This window comes from Channa argus, chromosome 2, assembly GCF_033026475.1.
Source record: "Channa argus isolate prfri chromosome 2, Channa argus male v1.0, whole genome shotgun sequence".
Classification (NCBI taxonomy): domain Eukaryota; kingdom Metazoa; phylum Chordata; class Actinopteri; order Anabantiformes; family Channidae; genus Channa; species Channa argus.
The window spans coordinates 27,112,404-27,133,709 of record NC_090198.1 but is presented as its reverse complement, the minus strand read 5'-3'; the positions used below and the strand labels follow the sequence as shown (position 1 = coordinate 27,133,709).

At 39.8% G+C, this 21,306-nt stretch overlaps 2 protein-coding genes across 3 annotated transcripts in view; one reads left to right on the top strand and one right to left on the bottom strand.

Annotated features, from left to right (window-relative positions):
- Positions 1-102: 102 nt before the first annotated feature.
- On the bottom strand, positions 103-8,006 carry gcfc2 (GC-rich sequence DNA-binding factor 2). Its single transcript, XM_067488635.1, has 18 exons — positions 7,238-8,006; positions 6,640-6,741; positions 5,902-6,105; positions 5,443-5,697; positions 5,069-5,169; positions 4,614-4,768; positions 4,251-4,434; positions 3,899-4,022; positions 3,466-3,517; positions 3,196-3,296; positions 2,818-3,017; positions 2,551-2,695; positions 2,301-2,422; positions 2,044-2,120; positions 1,648-1,714; positions 1,403-1,549; positions 1,126-1,253; positions 103-598 (listed from the first exon to the last, which is right to left on the bottom strand). The coding sequence occupies exons 1-18, from the start codon at positions 7,557-7,559 to the stop codon at positions 466-468; spliced, it is 2,619 nt and encodes an 872-aa protein (XP_067344736.1). The 5' UTR covers positions 7,560-8,006; the 3' UTR covers positions 103-465.
- A 217-nt stretch (positions 8,007-8,223) lies between these two features.
- itsn2b (intersectin 2b) overlaps positions 8,224-21,306 on the top strand; it is a 30,053-nt gene continuing 16,970 nt past the window's right edge. The window contains exons 1-11 of one of the 2 annotated variants that reach the window (XM_067488622.1): positions 8,224-8,449; positions 15,603-15,678; positions 16,497-16,589; positions 16,918-16,981; positions 17,127-17,314; positions 17,420-17,680; positions 18,119-18,221; positions 19,207-19,343; positions 20,528-20,591; positions 20,889-21,026; positions 21,145-21,233. In XM_067488622.1, coding sequence (XP_067344723.1) covers positions 15,672-15,678; positions 16,497-16,589; positions 16,918-16,981; positions 17,127-17,314; positions 17,420-17,680; positions 18,119-18,221; positions 19,207-19,343; positions 20,528-20,591; positions 20,889-21,026; positions 21,145-21,233 — 1,144 coding nt within the window. In that variant the 5' untranslated portion in view covers positions 8,224-8,449; positions 15,603-15,671. The remainder of the gene's footprint in view (positions 8,450-15,602; positions 15,679-16,496; positions 16,590-16,917; positions 16,982-17,126; positions 17,315-17,419; positions 17,681-18,118; positions 18,222-19,206; positions 19,344-20,527; positions 20,592-20,888; positions 21,027-21,144; positions 21,234-21,306) is intronic. The other variant, XM_067488613.1, reaches the window with a different exon arrangement.

Genomic DNA, 21,306 nt, shown 5'->3' with positions numbered 1-21,306 from the left:
GCTTCCTCTGCCCACCGGCAATTGGCTGATCACACCTGATGCAACGTAATCAACAGTGGTGTAAATGAACATGACGGTGTAGATTCTAAATAAACCATAATATTTTAGCAAAAATCAAATATTTATTAATTAAAAATACATTTATCTCATGTACAAAACAAGATTGCAAAATACTCATTTAGTACTGTGGGGAGGGAAGTCAGTTTACCCAGTAATGTCCTTCGTTAAACTTTCGTAACAATCTGGTGTAATTTGTAGCACAAGTTGATGTGGGCTTCACCTCACAAACACTTCAATGTTTACAGTGGTAAGATTCAACAAAATTACTTATTGCCCTCACGACTTTTGGCATTTTCTGGTTCAGAAATCCAACGGTACAATCTGTCCCAATGCAGAGCCCACGTGGTCGTCTCCAGATGTACGATGTGTCATTTGATCCACCTTCCATTGTTCAACATTTTCATTTCATTCTGTGTCTTGGTTCAGCAGCTGGTGAGAGTAGATGACATCTTCATAGTGATATTTCTCTCCTATAGTCATGATAGAGTGATGGCTCCTTATCTTACTCAGAATCTGAAGCACTTCGATCACAGCAGACCTGCAGTAGACAGGGACATAATAGTTTGGATTAGAATCATGTTTTGCCACTAACAAAAACTATATTTATTTAAACAGATATTTTAAAAAATGTATTTCTTTGATTTTACTTTTCTGTTAAGAGTGAATTTAATTGCCAGATAGACTGCGTGTGTCCCACAAAACAAGAAGCTGTTCCCTTAAGTAAATCAGCCTCTTTAGCACGTTTCAGAGCTGCCCAAGTATTAACTGCTGAACTAAAATCTGAGGTCTTTTCCTTTGGGCTGTTATCAGCACTGAATCTGTTCATTTTGGAAAAGATCCCACCAATCAACAGCTAGGAAATACAAGAGATTTATTTAGCATGGCAACCCTTTATAGATAATTTGAATAAGGTAAGTTTATTATTTTTTTAATTACTTATGTAATTTATGCAAAACATAAAACTGAATTTCTAAAAATGACAGACACTGACATGATGAGATAAAACGTTTCATTTCATTCCAAAAGCCTCTTTTCTTTTTTATGCAAGTGAATTGTTTTTATTACCTAGTCTTTGGATCTTCGGGAGGTTGTTGTTTGCAGATTGCGTGAATTTTGTCAACTAGATAGTTTGTGAAATTCTGGAGCTGAGGCAATTTACCATTAAACCAAGACGGCGGCAAACTATCTGCTATCTGGAAAGAAAGAGAGACAGAGAGAGTAACGTGAGGTTAAGGAAGACAAAAGACCACCGAGAGTGAGGCAGAAACTGACAGATTACTGCCAAACAGTGAGAGCAGGGCACAGTCACACATGTCAGACTGAAAAGTGCTAATCAAAATACCTTGTTGCAGGCACGAACGGTATCGCTGGATTGAGTCTGACTGTACAGGGTTATCATCAGGTAGCGGTTCAGCAGTTTGTCCAACATCAGTTCCTTCAATCCCGACTCAGGAAGAAGCAAATCCCATTTCCCCATGTTGCCTAGTAGCTAATCACAAAACAAGCATTTAACTCCTTCAACAGGCATATGGAGGCAATGTAATATACGTAAGTGTTTTTCACTAAACATTTGATGAAGAGTAGTACTTTTATGGCCATCCAGAACTGCTGGTCCCTGAAGCGACTTTGAGGAGATGACCTGTCTTCTAGGTACCTGGATAAAAAAGGTAAACAGCACAGGTTATAGATTAATACAGAACTACAGAAGATCATAGTGATTTTACACCATTATTATTGACCTGATATTTTAAACATACATGAAAACTGGTCACGGATCAATGATTTTACGACTGAACAAAGTCTATGATGTCTGCTGAGCAATGAAACAAATGGCGCAGAGGTATAAGAGTGTGGCCTTGTTGTGTCCTATAAGAATGGCACTGAGGATGAAGAAACACCTGCTTTCTCATCCACAGGAAATTAAATAACATGTAACTATTAATTCAAATATTGCTTAAATGAGAGATAAGAAAAGAAACCAACTTCTTAGGGTACAGAGGAATGAAGACATCTTCATCTACACAGCTTCTCAGTCGCCTGAGCACAGCGTCTATCAATGCCTGAATGGAACATTCACCACACATTGTCAGTACATATGTTCAAACACACTGCATTTCACATGTACACAATTGTATAAATTACACATATTGTGTCAGTTAAAGCTTTTCATGTCACTTCTTAATCTTCTAAAACCTGCGGCTTATTGCTTAAGGATGATTTCTCTGTTGCATTTGCTTCACCTTGACTTGTTTACTCTGTTCGCCTTTAAAGATGGAATAGTCCTCATTCAGTCTGTGGCAAACATTGGACAGACAGACCGACTGACAGCGGGAAATGGGATCCCACAGCAACTCCACATAGGCTAAGGGGACAGACCCATAAAGACAGGCAGAAGTTTAAATGACACGTATGTGGTCGAGGAAAGTTTACAGGTTATTAGTTATTACTAATTACTAATATTATAGAGTTATTAGTAAGCGGGTGAGTTACTTGTTATTTTAGACAGGACAGTCTTTTCTATGACATTAGATAGTGTTTGTCTGTCTGTGTGGTCCAGCTCCTCATGACCGTGTCCGTGACAAAAGGTCTCGAGGGCTGTGAACCATGGGAGGTTCTCAAAGTCACCACTGGCATCCTGAGAAAGACACAGACACACACAAAATACTTTAGATACATATAATGTTATATGTTGTGCACATACAGTATAACCAAGCCTCTGTATCGGCGTTTCCAAACCCAAAGCACCCACTAAAGTACCTTTAGTGGATTCCATGCCAGTAACTGGTGTCTTATAATGGGGTTCAACAACTTAGGCAGACACAGGGAGATGTAGGCACTGTGGTAAGAGTCAGAGTAAGACGCTCTCCATTCCTCAAAGCGAGACAGAATCTTTTTAACGTCGCAGAAGTCGTGCTGAACGTCCGAAAACACTGCCTGGGACCTCGACAGGATATCAGCTAGAGAAGGAACAGAGTGGGAATACATGAGTCTGTACAGTGGACACTACAAACAATTACACATAAAAAGGAAAGGAAAGAAAAGATTGAGTAAGACTAAAACATGTATGCATAGGTATCATGCAGTAGTACAGATGGAAACATAGCTTTTGGTTGAACAGATTCCATTCTTCCTTACCCATCTTCTTCTGCACCTGCTCTTCTTCTTCTGCTGAAAGCTGTGTGTCTTCGGGAATATCCTGGGAGTCTTCCTCAGCTTCAGTAGCAACGTCAGCCTCACTGGAATGCACAGGACAAATAATAAATATTTCTCCAGGACAGGAATGGACAACCAATTTTACAGATCTTATACATAGTGCAGATTAGAATATTTGTACTGGATGTTATGGATGTTTTAAAAGCTTTTTCCTTGTGAAAAAGGATTTTTTCTTAAAAACATTGCACTCACCCTTGATTCTCGTTTCCGTTGCCCAAGCATTCACTACGTTCATCCGAGCCATCTAAGGATTTTTTTTAAACAGGGACATGAACATGACACTTGAATATTTCACTTTTCACTGCCACAGATGCTTAGAAAACACTATGAACCTGAAAGTAAAATTCTATGACTTGAATTTTCATTATATAACAGAGAGTTTCTAATGGTTCACTGACATCATGTAATCACAGACACTATTGACTAAAGTCCTCAAATGTCGATGTAACTAGTCAGGAATTATTATTTTATTTTGGACGTCCGAACTTCAATTTTGTCAGTTTCTTTCAAGTAAGAAGTTCGGTCTCTTACCAAGGCCCAAAATGACAAGAAATGTATAGATACCTGGCTTATGTAGGGGAATGACAAACACGCATGTAGACACTAGCACACAGATTACACTCACAGCTCAGCTGCTGCAGGTAGTCGGCCTGCTCCTTAATCTTGTGTCGTCTTTGAACCTCTAGTGCCTCCATGTGGTCAGACAGCAGAGTGTGAAGCTCCAGTTCCAAGGAGTTGATCTCAACAACCTACAGTCAACAAAATTACGGTCAGTCAGAAACTTTTCAATATTTATCTTCCTAGTGGAAGCTGCTTAAGTCCCTACAGGCTGTTGTTCTTGTAAAACATATCATAATATATTAATAATGCAAAATATAATGGGAAATCGTTTTGTTTCAAGTTTGCATCTTCTTAAAGGCCGATTATCTGATTATTGTTGATCATTAATAGCAGAGCTATCTTCACTGATGTTGCACCTTCTCCTGCAGACACTCCACCAGGTTGTGGACATACAGGGTCATGGCTCGGTAAAACTTCAGCTGCCTCTCTGAGGAAGTTTCCTCCAGCGTTTCCACTGAGGTTTTAGCACTTTCAACATCCCCCTCCATCCTCCTCAGCTCTGCCTGTCGTGCTCTGTGCACCTCCTTCAGAGAGTCAAGTCTCAAGAGAAAAAAAATTGGAAGGTGTATAAGTGTAAAGAGGGAGTATTAAAAAAAAGGAGACTGAAAAATATATTACATAATAACAGCATGAAAGTCCATTTGATTTTTTTTTTTTTAATTACACATTGATATGGTTTGACATTTAGGAAGATGTATAAAAAAAAAAAAAAAGCTTACTTTCCCATGATCCGCTTCTTGACTACTGAAACACTGACGTGAGGGAGAGTCTTTGGGATCCTGACCCCTGCTGACTTCTTCTTCGGCCTTTGTCTATCTCGCCTGCTGCTACTGCTGCTGATGCTGTAGCTGCTGCATTCACTGCCAGATGGGCTCTGAGGCGAAGAAGAAAGAAAAAAAAAGAGGGTTAAATATTTCAACAATGCAGTATACAGTAGAAGGGAGCAGCTACACTGCTGGAAGGCTTAAGTCTTCAAAAAGTGAGACTATTTCAGCCAAAATTAAAACACCCAGCTCTACACTAATTGGGACAGAAGAGCAACACAGATAACAAATTACACTATTAAGAGAAAGGAAAGCAAGGAAACAATAATACACAAAGAGTAAAAAGGGAAAAAAAAAAAAAAACAAAAAAAACAGGGCATTACGCTTTTTAATGGACCGGCTGGACCTACCTGTCCTCCTGGCCGCCTCTTAACTCCCTTCTCAATTTGGGTCTCCTCCCAGAGTTCCTGCTCCTCCCCATCAGTCCATGAAAGACTCCCATCACTTCCTCCTAGATTACACAAAATATCCAAAAAAGTACACTTCATGTTTTCTCAAGGAAGGAGAAAGGAAGCACATCTTTTGATCATTTTAGTTTAATGCTGTTGCTAATAATTCACATGCAAACAGAAAAAGCAATTAAGAAAACGATAATTCCATGTTGAGCTAGATATCACACAATACTAATACTGCTCTTCAAAGTCAGTATCAGCCTAATAAAATGATGGATGGAAAATGATATTTTCATGCATTAAACCATCCACTTTCTCCCCTCCTTCCTTACCAAGCTTGTCTGCAATCCTCTCTCTGATGCTCTTTAATCGTGGAGCAAACTCGATTACTCTCTCATGATCATCTAGCTCATCATCATCATCATTATCATCAAGTCTGTCATCTTCATTGCTCCTACTGTAGTGATCTGGGCTGCTTCCAGAGGGGCTGAGTCCACCTTTACCCAAGGGAATGAACTCCTTCTGAGTCCGAGTGGCACGACGCTGCCTCCTGGCTGCTTTAATCGCTTCAGAGTTAGGGATGATTACTAGAACGACAAACCGACAGATCTATAAAAGCCAGGAAATGCGCCCAGATAAACACATGTACAATGGTAAATGTTTTGTACAATTATCCTATTAATACACATTCATTCTTTCGAATACATCAATGAGTTTCAAACACCCAAATGCACCCACTCTCTCTGTCCCAAAGGTTTTCACCTGCAGTTTGTATCCACAAACACACATACCCGGTTTAGCAGCAGAGCGGCTGGAGTCTGAGGCTGAGCTGGCGGAGAAAGACCTGACACTACTTCCATCACTGTCATCATCATTATTACTGCTGACGTCATCATCGTCATCACCATCGCTATTATCATGTGGTGGAGCATGTGGCAAAGCCTGATTGCCATAATCCTGGCTAGAGGTTCCAGAATGTGGAACATCACCACTAGCTGAGGACAGCAGAGAGGAAAGGGAGACGTGACAATATAACAAATTATAAAGGTTTTGACCGACGTTATCACACTAGTGGGTGCTAAATGAAGTAAAATGGAAATTCTTAATTTATTGTAACAACACAAGAAGTTCCTTTTGTTCCATGAACATTTACCATGAACGTTTTATTTGCACAAGGACAATCTATTGTTAATGCTTTACCTGAACATTTAAATGTATAAATAAATATAAATCCATCTATACTGCAAAGATTTAGATTTTTATCAGAATTTGTCAGTTTAGTAGCTGATACGACATATGAAACCGCTATATACACAAACAACTAATGCAATATACATTACTGAAAGACTGTTCTATTATAGTAATTTTGATTCAGTTTTATACAAATATATTTGCAATTTAGTGTGTACATGCATTAGTTATTACAAACCTGGCTGTCTTCGTGTGGATGTGGGCATTGTGCCCCCCCCCCAGTATTATTTAGTGTGTGTACATAATGTGACATCTTGTTGATCAATTTAGATACCAACCTGCACTGAGAGTTTTCTTGGCAGCTGAAGCTTCCTTCTTTCTCGCTTGGAACAGCACAGCTTTATCAGAGGACTTCCTAAGTTTAAAGGTTGGTTCCTCAGCTAAGACAGAGAGTACAAAAGAAGCCTTAAGCACAAACTTGAGCACCTTTGTGCAGGTGTCATACACCCCATTGCCTCCAAGTACCTATGAAGTTCACTACATGCAAGACTTAACATGGGGACTTCATTATGATTACAAGTGAACACTTCCAAGGACGTGAAACACTAAACAAATTTGAACAGGTTGAAATTTGATTGTTCTAGTTTCTAAAGTAATGGAGTGAGACATATTCTCCAACAAAACTGCTATAATGCATTGTAAATAACTGATATGCAGTGAAGCTGGCAGATTCGGGGGCCGCTGGGGGCCAGTGTGCAGAGAGTACTTACAACCGGTGTAACAGAAACAATCCTAAAACAGTATATTTAACATTATGTTTATGAAGCTCAATGATATGCTACAAATCTTAATTTCTGACAGGTCAAGTCAGGTTTCTTCCTAACGTTTGATCGGGGGTCAGCCTGTTAATATTGACTTAAGCTTAGGTGGTGTTACCTTCTTTATCGTCAGAGAAACTGAGGATGGTATTTGCGTTCTTATTCCCTTCATCTTTATCTTTCTTCTTCTCTTCTCTTTTCCCTGTCACGTCCAACGTCTCCCCGTCCTCTTCATCACTGTTGTCCGGTTTTGGAGGCGTCGCTTCCCGCTTGGAGCTGCATGAGATGCCGCGGCCCTGGGCCAACTTGGACGCCTTATTTACAACCGCTGCTGTTTTCTCATGCCCTTCCCCATCTCCGCTGTTCTTCTGCTGGTTCTCCTCGTCACTGGAGCTCGCCTTCCTCTGCCGAAAATTTCTCCTGGGCTTTTTGGTAAACATTGTTTTGGTATTTCACATTTACAGAGTGTTCGGCTCGCACGTCCGTAAACTCGGAGCACACCGTAGTACGTCACGCCGGGAAAAAAATGACTTAAAATGTCGCAAGATGGGCCGTAATGCAGCCGCTATGCATCATGGGATATGTAGTACTAAAGTATTGGTTTACCAGACCAGGTTGAAAATAGTCAACTTTTACCAGTGCTTATATTTTCAGACTGCACTGCATGAATTAAAACATTTGCACACATGCTGACATACCTGCATGCATATTAAACTATTTTGTCAGTTAGACCGTCTTAGTTGCTACCACATGCTCTGCAAAGTAGGCGTATTAATAAGGAATAAATCCATATTTCACAAGTAGCTCTGCTGATTACCTGTGCTAAAATGTCAGCCCAAAGCAGGAGAGATTAGGAACACGACTACACGTCCCCATGTCGCGCCACATGACACCATCTGACCGCGGTGTCGGTGACTAAACGGGATTTTTTTATCTGAAAATAAACGACTGTAGTTATTGTGTTGCTGTGCCATGTATCTTTCCCCCATCGGCCTTCCCATCAATTGTCCTGCTTCCCCATCTGTTCAACTTTTCTCCTCCGCTCCCTCCTCCCACTCAGCGGACGGCCAGACGTTAACAGCCTTCCAGCGCTCCATGTCAGCCATGTTGTTGGCGTGACACACCGAGCTGTCAGCAACAGGTTCTCCAGAGTCGGGACGGTGTTCAACTTTAACGTTTCTCTAATAGTTACTCCACTTTTTTGGAGGGGGGGAGGGGGATATCGAGCCTCTTCCGCGGGTCCCGGGAACCCTCCAGAAGTTGTGGATGACAACGCCAGGCCGCCGAAAAGCTCGGACGTTGACGTTTTTTCGGCTTTGCTGAGAGAGAGGTAGCGTACACAAGCGAAACTGCTTATCTAAGCAGGCGAAGTTTTATATTGTTATGATAATGTTTCTATAGTTGGCTTTTGGCTTTTATATGGACTTTCAGACTCAGCGTTAATTCACTTGGGAATGTTTGTTGGGTTTGCCTTGTTAAATTCATGAATATTAAAGGAAAATCCACATTCGAGCTTGATGATGATGATGATGATGCTGGTTAGTCTGTTCTCAAAACAACCTGGGATGGGAGATAGGGTAGCTAGCTAACTTGGGATTTCATTAACGTCATATTATTATCTATAGCCAGATGTAACCGGACTATTTAACCTTAGTGGTTCTTCTGCAAGATGAAATTGCTGGAATTTCCTCTCGGCGTAAACTAGTTGAGCAGGTTGCAGGCAGGTCTCAGACTGGTTGGTGGCATGTGATCGGGGAATGTTACTCTATCAGATCCTCCAGGTGCACAGATGGAGGTATTGTTTCCAAAGCAAGTGTATACAGCAAGGCTCAATTATGGCTTTTGCTCGCTTTTTGGTTTTTCTCTCTCTCTCTCTCTCTCTCTCTCTCTCTCTCTCTCTATATATATATATATATATATATATATATATATATATATATATATATATATATATATATCCCATTGTGGGCATCCATATCTGACGATGATCCAAAATCACAGACACAGGAGAATAAGCATCACTTACAGTTCAAATAATTGAAAGTCTCACACGGCCCAGACCAGATCATTGTAAGATCATCCACAATAATTAGTTGGTTTTTTTTTTAACCTTTTACCACTACTTGAGAACTGCCCGTTTTTACTTCAGTCATTTCAGATCGTAATATGTATTATTTGAAGCACTCTCAGTAGAGTTTATGTTTTATGTAAGGCTTTGGGCAAATGTTGATCTCCAGTAGCTTTCCTGGTGTGATTTTTGCTTTCACGGTAAACACAGTTTCCAAGTGTCTTTATTTGCTGAAGGTGGTGTGTAGGAACCTGGATTTAAATTGAGAAAACATGCAAAATTTAGTTTTGCATATGTTAATAGATTTTCCCCTACAGCGAATGCTGATTGGAAATATTCCTTTTTAGGTGCAGCAGCACAAACTTAATGCATCATTTACATCTGCACAATATTGATGCCCAATGTAATGCAAATGAGATGCTTAGTCAGTTACTGCCCGGCACAAATAAGCTGACGTATTCGACTATTTCTGCTAACAATTGTAAGCCAGCTAAATGTAACCGTGGTGTCTGTGGCGTTGTAGTATATAGGCATGCACATGTGGTTATTAAAGTGTGATTGTGTATCCCTGCTCTGACACACACAGTGACAAATTCGCAGTTTACAGCATAATTCTAAAAGAGGGCTATTTGCTAAGTGTGTGTGGGATGGGGTGGGGTGGGGGAGCAGTGTTCTTGTAGCAAGACCTTTTAATCAAGATCAGCCCAGCAAAGTTATGATTAAAATAACTCTTACAGTCTCTCTGTCATTGTGAGTGTTCTCACTGGTTGTCAGTTTATGACGGACCAAGACACAGAGCTGTTATTGTCACGCTCTACCTTACAGTATTTGGGGGGCTGAAGCATCCTTAAGACACTCAGAGTCCTGGTATCATTATAACTTCAACTAAAATGACAATGATGAAACACTTGCAAATAGGCCCTCAGCACAACAAAACCCAGACACTTTAAAACTATTGAAAAACAAATACTGTCAAAGAGGAGGACTTTTTTCCAATTCTGCCGTATTCTGATGTATGAACATGTCTGGGTGTGTCAAAGCACAAGGAGGGAGGAGGCAGGCCTTGCCTCTTAAGAAAACAAAGCACAGCAATGCAAACAGCACTATTCAAATTGAATGTGAAAGACTCCAAAAGGCCTGTCCAGCACTTTCTGAATTTGCTGAATGCTATTGGGGTACGGAATTTTTATAGTAGAGGGGCATGGAAGGGTTCGTTCTGCTGAAATATCCCTGTAAGGAGGCCAGCTGAAGGCTTAGCACTGTGGTGGAAAAGAGTCATGAAAAAGATAATAAAATACTAACTCCAGAGGGGGGGCTAACTGATAAAAGAGAGGGGTAGCCAAAGGTGTGTGTGTGTGTGTGTGTGTGTGTGTGTGTGTGTGTGGGTACCAAAACAAACTGTGAGAGAGTAAAGAGTTGTGGATGGAGTTGATGTCACTGGTGTGAAGCCAGCAAGCGAGGCAGCAGAAGATCAATCATCTCTTAGAACAACAGGCAGTGCTTGTTTCTGGACAGACAAGTGATGAGGACAGGCCAGGGTCACACAACTGATGAGGAATAGATGTCAGGGCAGGGATAGAAAAATACATACGCAATGACGCAGGGAGAGAAACAATAACTGTCAGCCAACGGGGAGGCAAATAAATTAATGGGAGGAGAAAAACTTCACTGTAAAAATATCAGTGACTCCTGTCCTCTGTCTCATCCGTCTCTGTCTGGTGGCTCATTGTGCTCTGTATGTCCTTCCATCAGTATACTATTGCATCTTAAATTAGAATATCAGAATTTACTTTGAAATCGATCTCAGAATATTAGAATGTATATTTTTGATAAAGATAAGTTTAAAAAATGAATCATACAGAAATTTCCAACTTCTTAAAAGGATTTGTATGCACGTGCCTGAGGTAACAATAGGCACAGACAGGTACCCTCAGAGTGGGCTCAGAGCTGCGACTGAAACGGCTCAGGTCAGGGACGGCCAAGCCGCTGAACACATTTTTAGCGTTAGGTTTACTAACTGAGAGACGGAAATGTGCTCGTCTCTTAACAGGCCCAAAAGCAGAACTAAAGCCGATCAGGTTTGATTGACAAAACCAAGCCGCAGATGAGAAGGCAGTGAGGAAGAGTCTGTTTTTGTTTTCCCACCACACTCCAGCCTGGCAGTTGTAACTGTAAGTCATGCTGGACTTGATTAATGGTTAGATGTAGTCTAAAGAAAATGTGTAGGCGTCAGAACTTTTTCACTCCTTATGATTAAAGACTTTGTAATCATATCATTAACAGAGTCTGTGCTCTTTCTTAAGACCTGCAGGCCTTCTTCACAGAAGACATTTAGGTTTTGATATAGGAAGAAAAGAAAAGGCGTAAATAATAATATAACATTCAGCTTTACGTAGTTTCAGAGTCATGTCGCTGTGTATGCTGGCTCACTGATGAGATTCATTGATATACTAAAAATGATTACTCAGCATTGTACATGCTGTTCCAGGTGTAACCTGTAATGACCCATGTAAGTAGGTAATGATTTGCTTTACTAGACTCAACATGCAAAAATAGACTTAAGAACTAAAGTATATCTGTAATAAGTACAGTTACATTTCATACTTTAATAGAACCAATGTCATCATGTATTATTAAATCAACTTTGCTAGGAAACACTTACTCTAGACTTGTACTAATACTGTAACTTTTTACCGGTCTTGCATAAGCTTCCAGAAGAAAATGTATTCAGGTGGCTGAACTTTCAGCTTGCTGGGTGGCAATTTTTCCTCTTCAGAATGTGGTCAAACTGTGCAGAATGCATTTACACTTGCCTGAGCACTAGGAAATACAATATTAAGGCATCATTGTAGTTTATGGGCTTGTTGTAGCGCTATGGACACAAACGTTGACTGCTCTTGGTTTCACCATTCCTGCATGACCATGGAAGAGCTGTTAAACATAAATGGCTGGGACCCAATATGAGTCAAGTAATGTGATTACTTTATGTGTTTGACACCTTGGATTACTAAATACATTTTTGGCATGGTTTCAATCTTCGAAAAAATAAAAAAGCACAGCTGATCCAACAGAACCTTTAGGATTGCTGTCAAAGTGCTCATGAATGAATTGTTGTTTAAGTTACAAAAAACAGGGTTGTTCCTACACCATCCTTTATGTATTTTAGATAATGGGAGTCCCATTAAATACAATAGTGCTCTAGCAGCAACTGTAATGAAATCAAAATCTTGCTCATGGCCATTTCATGCCCGTCTCCATTCATTGCAAGGACCTTGTGTCAAGACTGTAGGGTGCATTTTGAAAGTTTTTTTTTTTTTTTTTTTTTTTTTTTCTAAAATTGTGAAAGTTCCCCCAGCCTCTTTGACGATTTTGCAAGCCTCTGTGTAAAAAATGGAGACTTTGTGTTGTCTGTAATGTGTTTGACTTGGTGCTCTATGGTGCATCAAGCTTTTACTCCCATCTTCTTCACTATAGCCATGTGTCTGTTTTGCTTAATGTTTTGTTAATTAAGTACAAAATTAAGCTTATTTTTAGGGTTGTTGGAGCACTGTTATACCCCTACACTGATTCGACCTCAATGAGTTTATCATTATGCCATTAATAATAATTCAAATGCTTACTGGTTTTCTATATTGCACTTTTCTTCAAAGCCCTTTACGGTGTTGCTTCTCCTTCTCCCATTCATACACCCATGCTCACTTCACCCACTGGGAGCAACTTGGGGTTCAGTGTCTGACCAAAGGACACATTGACATGTGACTGGGAGTCAAATCACTAATCCTGTGGTCTTTGGATTACTGCTTTACCAACTGTGCAACAGCCGCCCCTTGTTCAGTGCCACTGAAATAAGTTCAGTCGGTCAGTTGGTCAGGTAGCTGTCTGGGCAGGAGAAATCTTACTTCTCGCTCACTCTGGAAACCATAAACCACCAAGCCATGAGTCTACTGCTGTCTCTCATTTATTTATTGTACTTCCTTCAGGGTTACCTTACCAGCGGTTGTATTTCATGACAAGAGTCTCACCACTACTGGATTGCAGAGACTGTTGATGTGAAATAACAAAACTGATTCTTCGTGTTTGCTCGGTGAATGAAAACGGTCTTGTTATTGCACTACTGCATACTTGTCAGATTTTAGGAGTCTTCATACCATGTTTCATTAGGAATAATTCCCACGCATGCACCTATACTGCAGTAGTTAATAAAGTAACAGTGAAACATCAATGTAAAATTATAATAGGGCAGAAAATGGAATGAGGAGATATGATAAAACAGAGAGAGGAGGATTTGACCCAGGAGGACTGAAAGAGAAGGAGAGAGCAACAGATGGCAGGCAGTAGATTAGCTCTCCCTTGCTGTTTTCCCTCTTTGTAAGCTCCTCCAACAGACCACAGAAACTACACACTGTTCTTTCCCCCTTATTCCTGGTCTTTTTTTAATATATACCAGCAGTGAGATCGACAACCATCAGTTTTGTTCCCTAAAATCACTGGACTTCTACCTCTACCACAAATACACATCAAAGCTGTCCCTTTCGCAAAATCCACTTCCTTTCAACTGAAGGAAGGAAGTGTTGAGCAGAAAGATTGGAATTGTCTCCTCACTTCATCATGTGAGTGCGACTGGCTGATGGAATAAAGATAACCACGATGGAAGCAGGTGCTCCACAAGCCTGTAATGAAGTTAATGTGCATATTATTTTTTTCCTAAAACTAAAGTATTTGCATGCAAGATCAATACACTTTGTGTAATATAATTTCACCTCACACACCTCGTTTAAAATTTAGAAGGTAATCTGTCTTGTACTGTGATCACATCAATCTAAAGGTCAAAGATTTATTCAACCACAAAAACTGCATTAAATATAAACAAGGCTGTTTATGATATAACAGTCACATATGAAAGTGAAAGGGAGGGAAAGCACAGCATCTATGTGGTACATTTAAAGCTACAATATGCAACGTGTGTGTGTGTGTTCAAGTTACTATTTCAAGTGTGCGTTTGATTTGGCCTTCTCTGAGCGGTTAGTAGGACGACTATCTTTAGAATGGAATAATGCTGTACTGTTCTGTAAGTCTGTGCCTCAGGAGGTGTTGCTCCGCACCTCATCACAAGAAGTTAAATGGAACAAATCTCTACTCCAAAAAAGTTCAATTTTGCATCCTGTAGCTTTAATCAGTGGACACACACAGTCTAGTACTTTTACCATGTTGACAACAAACCTTCTCACCAGTATCCCAAGCAATAGAAAACTAGAATTGCCACCTGTTTTAGGCCTCTACCAGTCTAGTTGCAGTTTACGTGCGTTTCTGTCTTGATTTATGAGTCCATATTGATATTTGTGCAATATGTAATGAAATTTCTTCAGGCTGTTGCATTGACAAGAATTAAACAGAAGTGAGAAAAACGTGATTGTTGAGCATCAAAATCTGACCAAATAATCCTTCAGTCAAAGTGAAATTCTTGCGCCAAATTGGGTGAAATTTACTCAAGGCAGTCCTGAGATATTGCATTCTTGAGAAAAGGGCCAAAAGACAATCAGAAAAACATAATTCCTTCTGGCACTGATGTCGCCAGCACAGAGGCATAAAGGTAGAGAAAATCTAAAAAAAGTAGAAGAAAAACACACACTGCTCTTTAGTTGTTCATAACAACTACTAAATGCATTACCTTGAAATTTGGCACCAAAAGACGTTTTAGCCAGCAACATTATTAAATAGTTTTTCTTAAGATTACAATGAATGAATGAGAACACAAAATACTTAGTCAAAACATTTTTAGGCAAATAGTAGGTTAATGTTGCTGAACGTTTCATTATCATGTTCACACCAAAGTAGAAAAAAAAATGTAACACAGTTGTTTTTGTTTTGTTTTTTTAATTTAGAATAACCAGTTTCAGAGACCCAGTGCATTTAGAGTCTTGTCAACTAGGACGAAGGAATTCGGTTTGGGCTAAAGAATGATCTTGAAAGCAGCATCTACAGCTGCATAAAGAACTGAAAGCAGCTTAACACCAGGACACTACATGTTTATTTGTTAAGACAACAGCCCAGCCTGTGTTAGCTTTAACTGGAGCCAAATCCGGACCAGCGAAATACTGAGCACAGACTCATATTCCTCAGACCCTAGTACGAGTGTCAGTCCGCCTGTTGTAGTAGGCATTGCCCTGATCTCTAGCCACTACAGCACCAATGGGTACAGTGTTGGAACATGTCCCAGTGGTTTAAAAGGTTTGGGATATGGCCAAAATGCTCCTGACTGAAAAGAACAGGAGGAGCCCTGTTTGACTCTGCTGACTGACCAGAATCTCTTCCTCACTCCTACCTCTCTATATTCTCTCTCTGCTCTGTTTCCTCTCTCCCCTCTCACTGCCCCTAGCATTGACTGATTACTGGGCTATGACTGTGTGTTTTGCAGATGGCTGCGAGCAGCAGCTAAGGGCGCCACCAGGAGTTCCCCTCTACTTTCTCTCTGCCACCTGCAAATATGAATGGTAAGACAACTTCAGTTTGCATGTGGGTGGGTGTATAAAGGGAGCAGGGTTGGGTGTGTGTGTGTTTGTGTGTAGAGAGAGAGCGTGCATCCGTGTAAAGACGTAATGTTTTAGCTATTACTCTTATTATTTCCTAAGGTTTGTGTGTTTTTAAAGTTAAATTATAAAATTATCTTAGGACAGAAATTAAGCTGTCCTGTTTTTAGTACAGTTCTTTTATCATTTTCTACATTTTGACACAATAACATATTTTATTATTCCAGTTCCATATCCGTACATTAGTCCTGAAACTGCCACTATAATCAGAGCTGATGTGAACTGTCCATTCACCGTGTATGGTGATAAGACCTTAGAGTAAACACTGACGTGTAGTCAGCCTTGGTTGAGTCAATAGCTGTTATAATTTGAGTTTGTTCTGCCCACCTGTCTGACACAGCATTACTGACAACATTCAGGGTCATTATCACTTTGACTGTATCGATGTGTTCTAACTTCGTGTGTGTGTGTGTATGTGTGTGTGCGTGTCTGTCATTAAATAGTTCCTGACTCTTGTGTAGGATGGAAAGTATATGCTTGTTTGCCTTGCTTAGATGTAGATTCTGTCTGTGTGTAATTTACACTTATTTAAACAGTGAGACGCTGAACAGTTTGGGGCCTGTTCAAGAAGCAAGTTTCCTAAATAAAACATAAAAATCTCTCAAATGTTTTGCATACAAGGGCTTCATAGATAGGCTTCTTAATCCTGCTCTCATATTCATGTGATGACATGCATCGATACTTTGAATGTATTCATAGCCATAACTTATTTTCTTTTTAAGGTGGTCTAAGTGTATGGGCAATCACTCCGGAGGAGAGGGACAAACATGATCAGAAGTTTGACACCCTCTCTCCATCGATGGGCTATGTCTCAGGTAAACACACTAAGATTTTCATTAAAGCGTGGCCCAGAATGTTGGTGCATACTGACACTGATTTCATTCTACAATGACCTATGCACCTATATTCAACATTCTCTGTAACATTTTTTTCTAATGCTGCAATACACTGACACGTGCAAATGCCGAACATGAAACACACAGAACTGTTGACATGCTCTTCGACTCTTTTGCTTCCACCAGCAGAAAAATGCTATAAAGAGTGCTGGTTTAGGTATTTAATCACGTGATCTTTTTTAAAATGTTATTTTTACTTCTGCGTACATAAGAACAGTTTTTCTTTCCTCGCTATCTCTTTCTCTAGGGGAACAGGCACGGAAGTTTTTTCTCCAGTCAGGGCTGCCTGCTTCAGTTTTGGCTGAAATATGGTGAGAAACACGGACTCTTAAATGCTCCGATTTTTTTATTTATTTGGTTTTAAAGCAAAGGGCTCTCTTGAAATATTTGCTAAAATCTATTCTTGTATAATAAAACTCACTACTACTAACTATTTCTTCTCGCTTGGTGTCTCAGGGCTCTGGCTGATATGAATAAAGATGGGAAGATGGACAGGTTGGAGTTCTCTATTGCTATGAAGCTGATAAAGCTAAAACTCCAGGGTACAACACTTCCCTCAGCACTGCCAATCATCATGAAGCAGCCTCCAGTGCCTGCCCCCAACCTCAGGAACCCCACCTCAACCATGAGCAATCCTGCCTATGGTGCAGTATTGTATTTGCCTGTAAATACATATTAGAAGATATTAAACACACTCGTTTTGACTACTTCACATAACAGATGTACTTGTTTATTTGTGTATGTCTTAGGTTTTGGTGTGTTGCCTAACGTGCCTATGATGCCCGGTGCAAATCTGGCCATGCTGACCCCTATTTCAGTGGCATCTACTGGACTCTCACCTTTGACACCAATCACAGGCCTCACACCTTTGGTTCCTACAGCACCAGGCGTGAGCCCACTAATACCCTCCAACCCCACCAGGCCCCTGGTGCCCACCATGGGACATGCCACACTGCCAAATGGCACCATGGGACTTCTTCATCCAGTCCCAGCTGGAGCTTTTGGCACTGGTATTTTTTTTCTCTCCTCCTTTTTTCGTTTATTATATATCTGTCACTGCTTTGAAAGAAATGTGATCAGTGATATCTCCAGTGCGATTTGAAATATTCATTTTGTCTTTTGATGAGCACTATTGTACATGTTTGCAATAGTATGCTGACAGTGAAACATTTATGTAGTGTTGAGGTTAAAGAGACAGAAAAAGAATGATTCTTGGTCCATCTTTGCAAAGTCAGGTCTCTTTCATTTCCATACAAATAGCCTCCCTACAATTGACAAGGTCACAACATTTGTGAATGACAGTATATTATTGAGCCCTTACAGGGCTGCTTTAACATGTTTGGAAAGGGGGACATAATTTAATCGGCGGTGCTAATATGTTACATTAAAAGGTTGCAAATTATTATAGAAATGTGTGTAAATGATACGTGTGTGTTTTGGCTTTTCAGGCCTACCGCTTTCTGCTTCCAACTATTCCACGCCTGTAGGTCTCTCCTCTTCTGCAGCTACTATGAACAGGGCCTCACCTCTGCTGGAGCTCAGCTCTAGCAGGTAAGACACACACATGCAGGATTTAGAGACACAAAAAGATAATGAGCAAAAGGTGCTTTGTCAACATCAAATTATATCTAGATGGAATGCTTCCAAGAAGGCAGTGCATGTTGCCCTCTCTCACGCTTAGTGGGAAATGGCAAAAGACAGCTGTCCAGCAGTGGTCTCAGAGGACAAGAAGCGGTCTCTAAAAGCATACAGCAATCTTTGAACCACTTTTCAGGAATGGAAATTATTGCCCAGAGACTGCTACTTGTCCTATGAGACCACATTACTAGGCTGACTTCTTTTGAGAGTAATTATACTGAATGGAGTATTGCGGGGGGTTTTTTTAATGTAGCAAAATGTGTATTTGTAATTAAATAGCTTTTTTTGTCTTTCACCGAACAAAGTAATAATCCTCTGATGGTATAATCACTTTTGGTGCTATCGTTCTTCCAGCAAAAGTGATCTAGCTTCACCAAAGTGTGTGATGGTTCCATACACAGCCCCCTTTGAAATTTTCAGTCGAGCCATAATTCAGTGTTGAAAAAGCCAATTTGACACTTTGTTTTAGTTCTGGCGCAGTGTTTACTAATATCATAACACTAGATATTCAGCAAAATTCTGCTGCAAAGCAGATTTAAAATCAATAAAATCCACCTGAGTGTTATCTGAATATGGAGAGCTCTGACTTTTTCTACATATTTTTCCATGATCTTTGCCAAACAAATTATTAATTTCTGAAATAGAAATAGTTCTGAATCTTAAATATTTACTTTATTTAACTTGTCATAACTTTTCATTCTCATTATTTTCAGGTTTAAATGAAAATGTTACATATTTCCAATGTGCTCTCAGACTATTATACTCTAGTGTATATTGAGAGTCTTTGGAAGAACTAAGTGAATTTTGTTTTTGCACTATCATTGCTTCATTTATTTATCTTGTTAGTGTCTTTGAATGTGTGTTTTATATTTTGGTTGTGTCACTGGTTGGTTTTCAGCTCTGCTTCATCATCCCCTGCTGTGATGTCACCCATGGCTGCTTGTCCTAGTGACTGGGCTGTGCCACATGCCTCCAGACTTAAATACAGACAGCAGTTCAACAGCTTGGATAAACAAATGACTGGATACCTCTCTGGTATGGGATGTGTGCGTGTTTGTGTGTGTGTGAGTGCGTTTAGGTTGTGTGTAGGTCATACAAAACCAAAATATGTGTGGAATCCAGGGGTGGATTTTCATGATGAGTTCATAGCAGTTGCATTTTATTTATTTATTTATTTTCAATGTGTGCCTTAGTTAAATCCGAGGAAGTAGAGGCTATGTCTGCACCAGGATTGGGTGTGTTCATACACAGGGACTGCTTCTCAACACACACACACACACACCTATTTAGCCAAGAATGCAGTTACCTTCTTTGTCACCTTTTGTGTTCACTGCTAGTCTTGCTGGACCTGTTCTCTTAAAATAGCAATGATGTAGTCAAATGAAAGAGGTAGGCACATGCACATACATACTTATTTTAACTTGAAGATGGTTTCCTCCCAATTGTGATTTGGTCCAGTACATCAAATAAATTACATGAAGGTCTTTTTGTCTCTTGGCCTAATTGCTTTCACATCATACAGATACATATACTTTACACAAAGTGGAGCTGCAACATATTTTGTGAATGACTGAATGACAGTCAAGTGCAGTGAAGTGCAGGACAGTCAAACCACAGATCTGAGATCAATTCCTGAGTCCTGTGTCTGGATAGGTTCAGACAAGACAACCACTAACAAAAGGGTTAGAGAAAGATTGTGGATGTAAAGGTATTAAACATGTTTTGTGATAAATTACTTAAATTTTCCCTTATTACATCATCCTTTGATCTTTCTCTGACTCTAACAAGCTGCTGTAACTGCCTAAACACAATCATAAAATGCTTTAATAATGCTATAATCACACAAATTAGACATTGTACCACATGATTGCATATGTGAAAAACTAAACTGCATGTTGCAAATTGAATATTTGCTTGGTGGATAAAAATACATCCTGTGACCATGATGGTTGGAATTACACTCCTCGGCAAAAGCTATCGCGTTTGGAATTTAGTTATATAAAACATAATTTTTAGGAGACTGGGTAGCAGTCTTTTAACTTCCTCCAGGATTAATGATGCACAAGTATTTTTGTACACATGGTACACTTGAAATATAGCTTAACAAGTAAATTGGTACATAACACATCGGTTTTTATACACACCCTTACTATTTTGCTTCTCCTCCAACACCCACATGTGTGATTAATTAATTTGTCAATTGTCGCTTTTGTTGCCAGGTCAGCAGGTGAGAGGTGCCATGGCAACCACAATGCTGACTCAGACACAGTTGGCCTCCATCTGGTGAGAAAACCTCTGTGTTGTGTCTTAACATGTCCACAAGAACTGCAAAACGTACATTTGTACAGCAGATTGTGACAATGGGTAATTGTCAAGAAAATAGTTTTACATATCAAGGCTGTTACTGGTAAATGCCAGGAAATCAAGTTGGAAGATTTGGTTACATTAAACATCTTCATATTGTATCTATATTTTTACTATCATGAGTTATCAAAAGTTCATACAACAGTATATAATACAAATAAGAGATTTATTTTCAGTGTAAAAAAGGTTGTATCTTGAATATATAACCCTTTACAGGACCTTAGCCGATGTGGATAAGGATGGAAAGCTCAAAGCTGAAGAGTTTATTCTAGCAATGCATCTGGTAGACATTGCAAAGAGTGGGCAGCCACTTCCACTAACTTTGCCAACTGAGCTGGTGCCACCCTTACAAAGGTATGTTGACACATGTCTCATTTTAATAAAAATGTAATTTGTGTACATTTGAAGTTTTTTTCCATCTTTGAATGATATGAATTTTCCGATCAAACAAGTTATATATCAAATGTTGCAGGGGTGCAGTGAATGGCTCCAGCTCCTCTTACTATGACACTATGACTGATGACTTGGACATAGATCCTCCACAGAAAACCAAGACCAATAGTCAGTACTTATTCTTCCACACTAACAAAGAGAGCGTAGTCTTTCTTAACTGCTGGCATAATATAAACACATA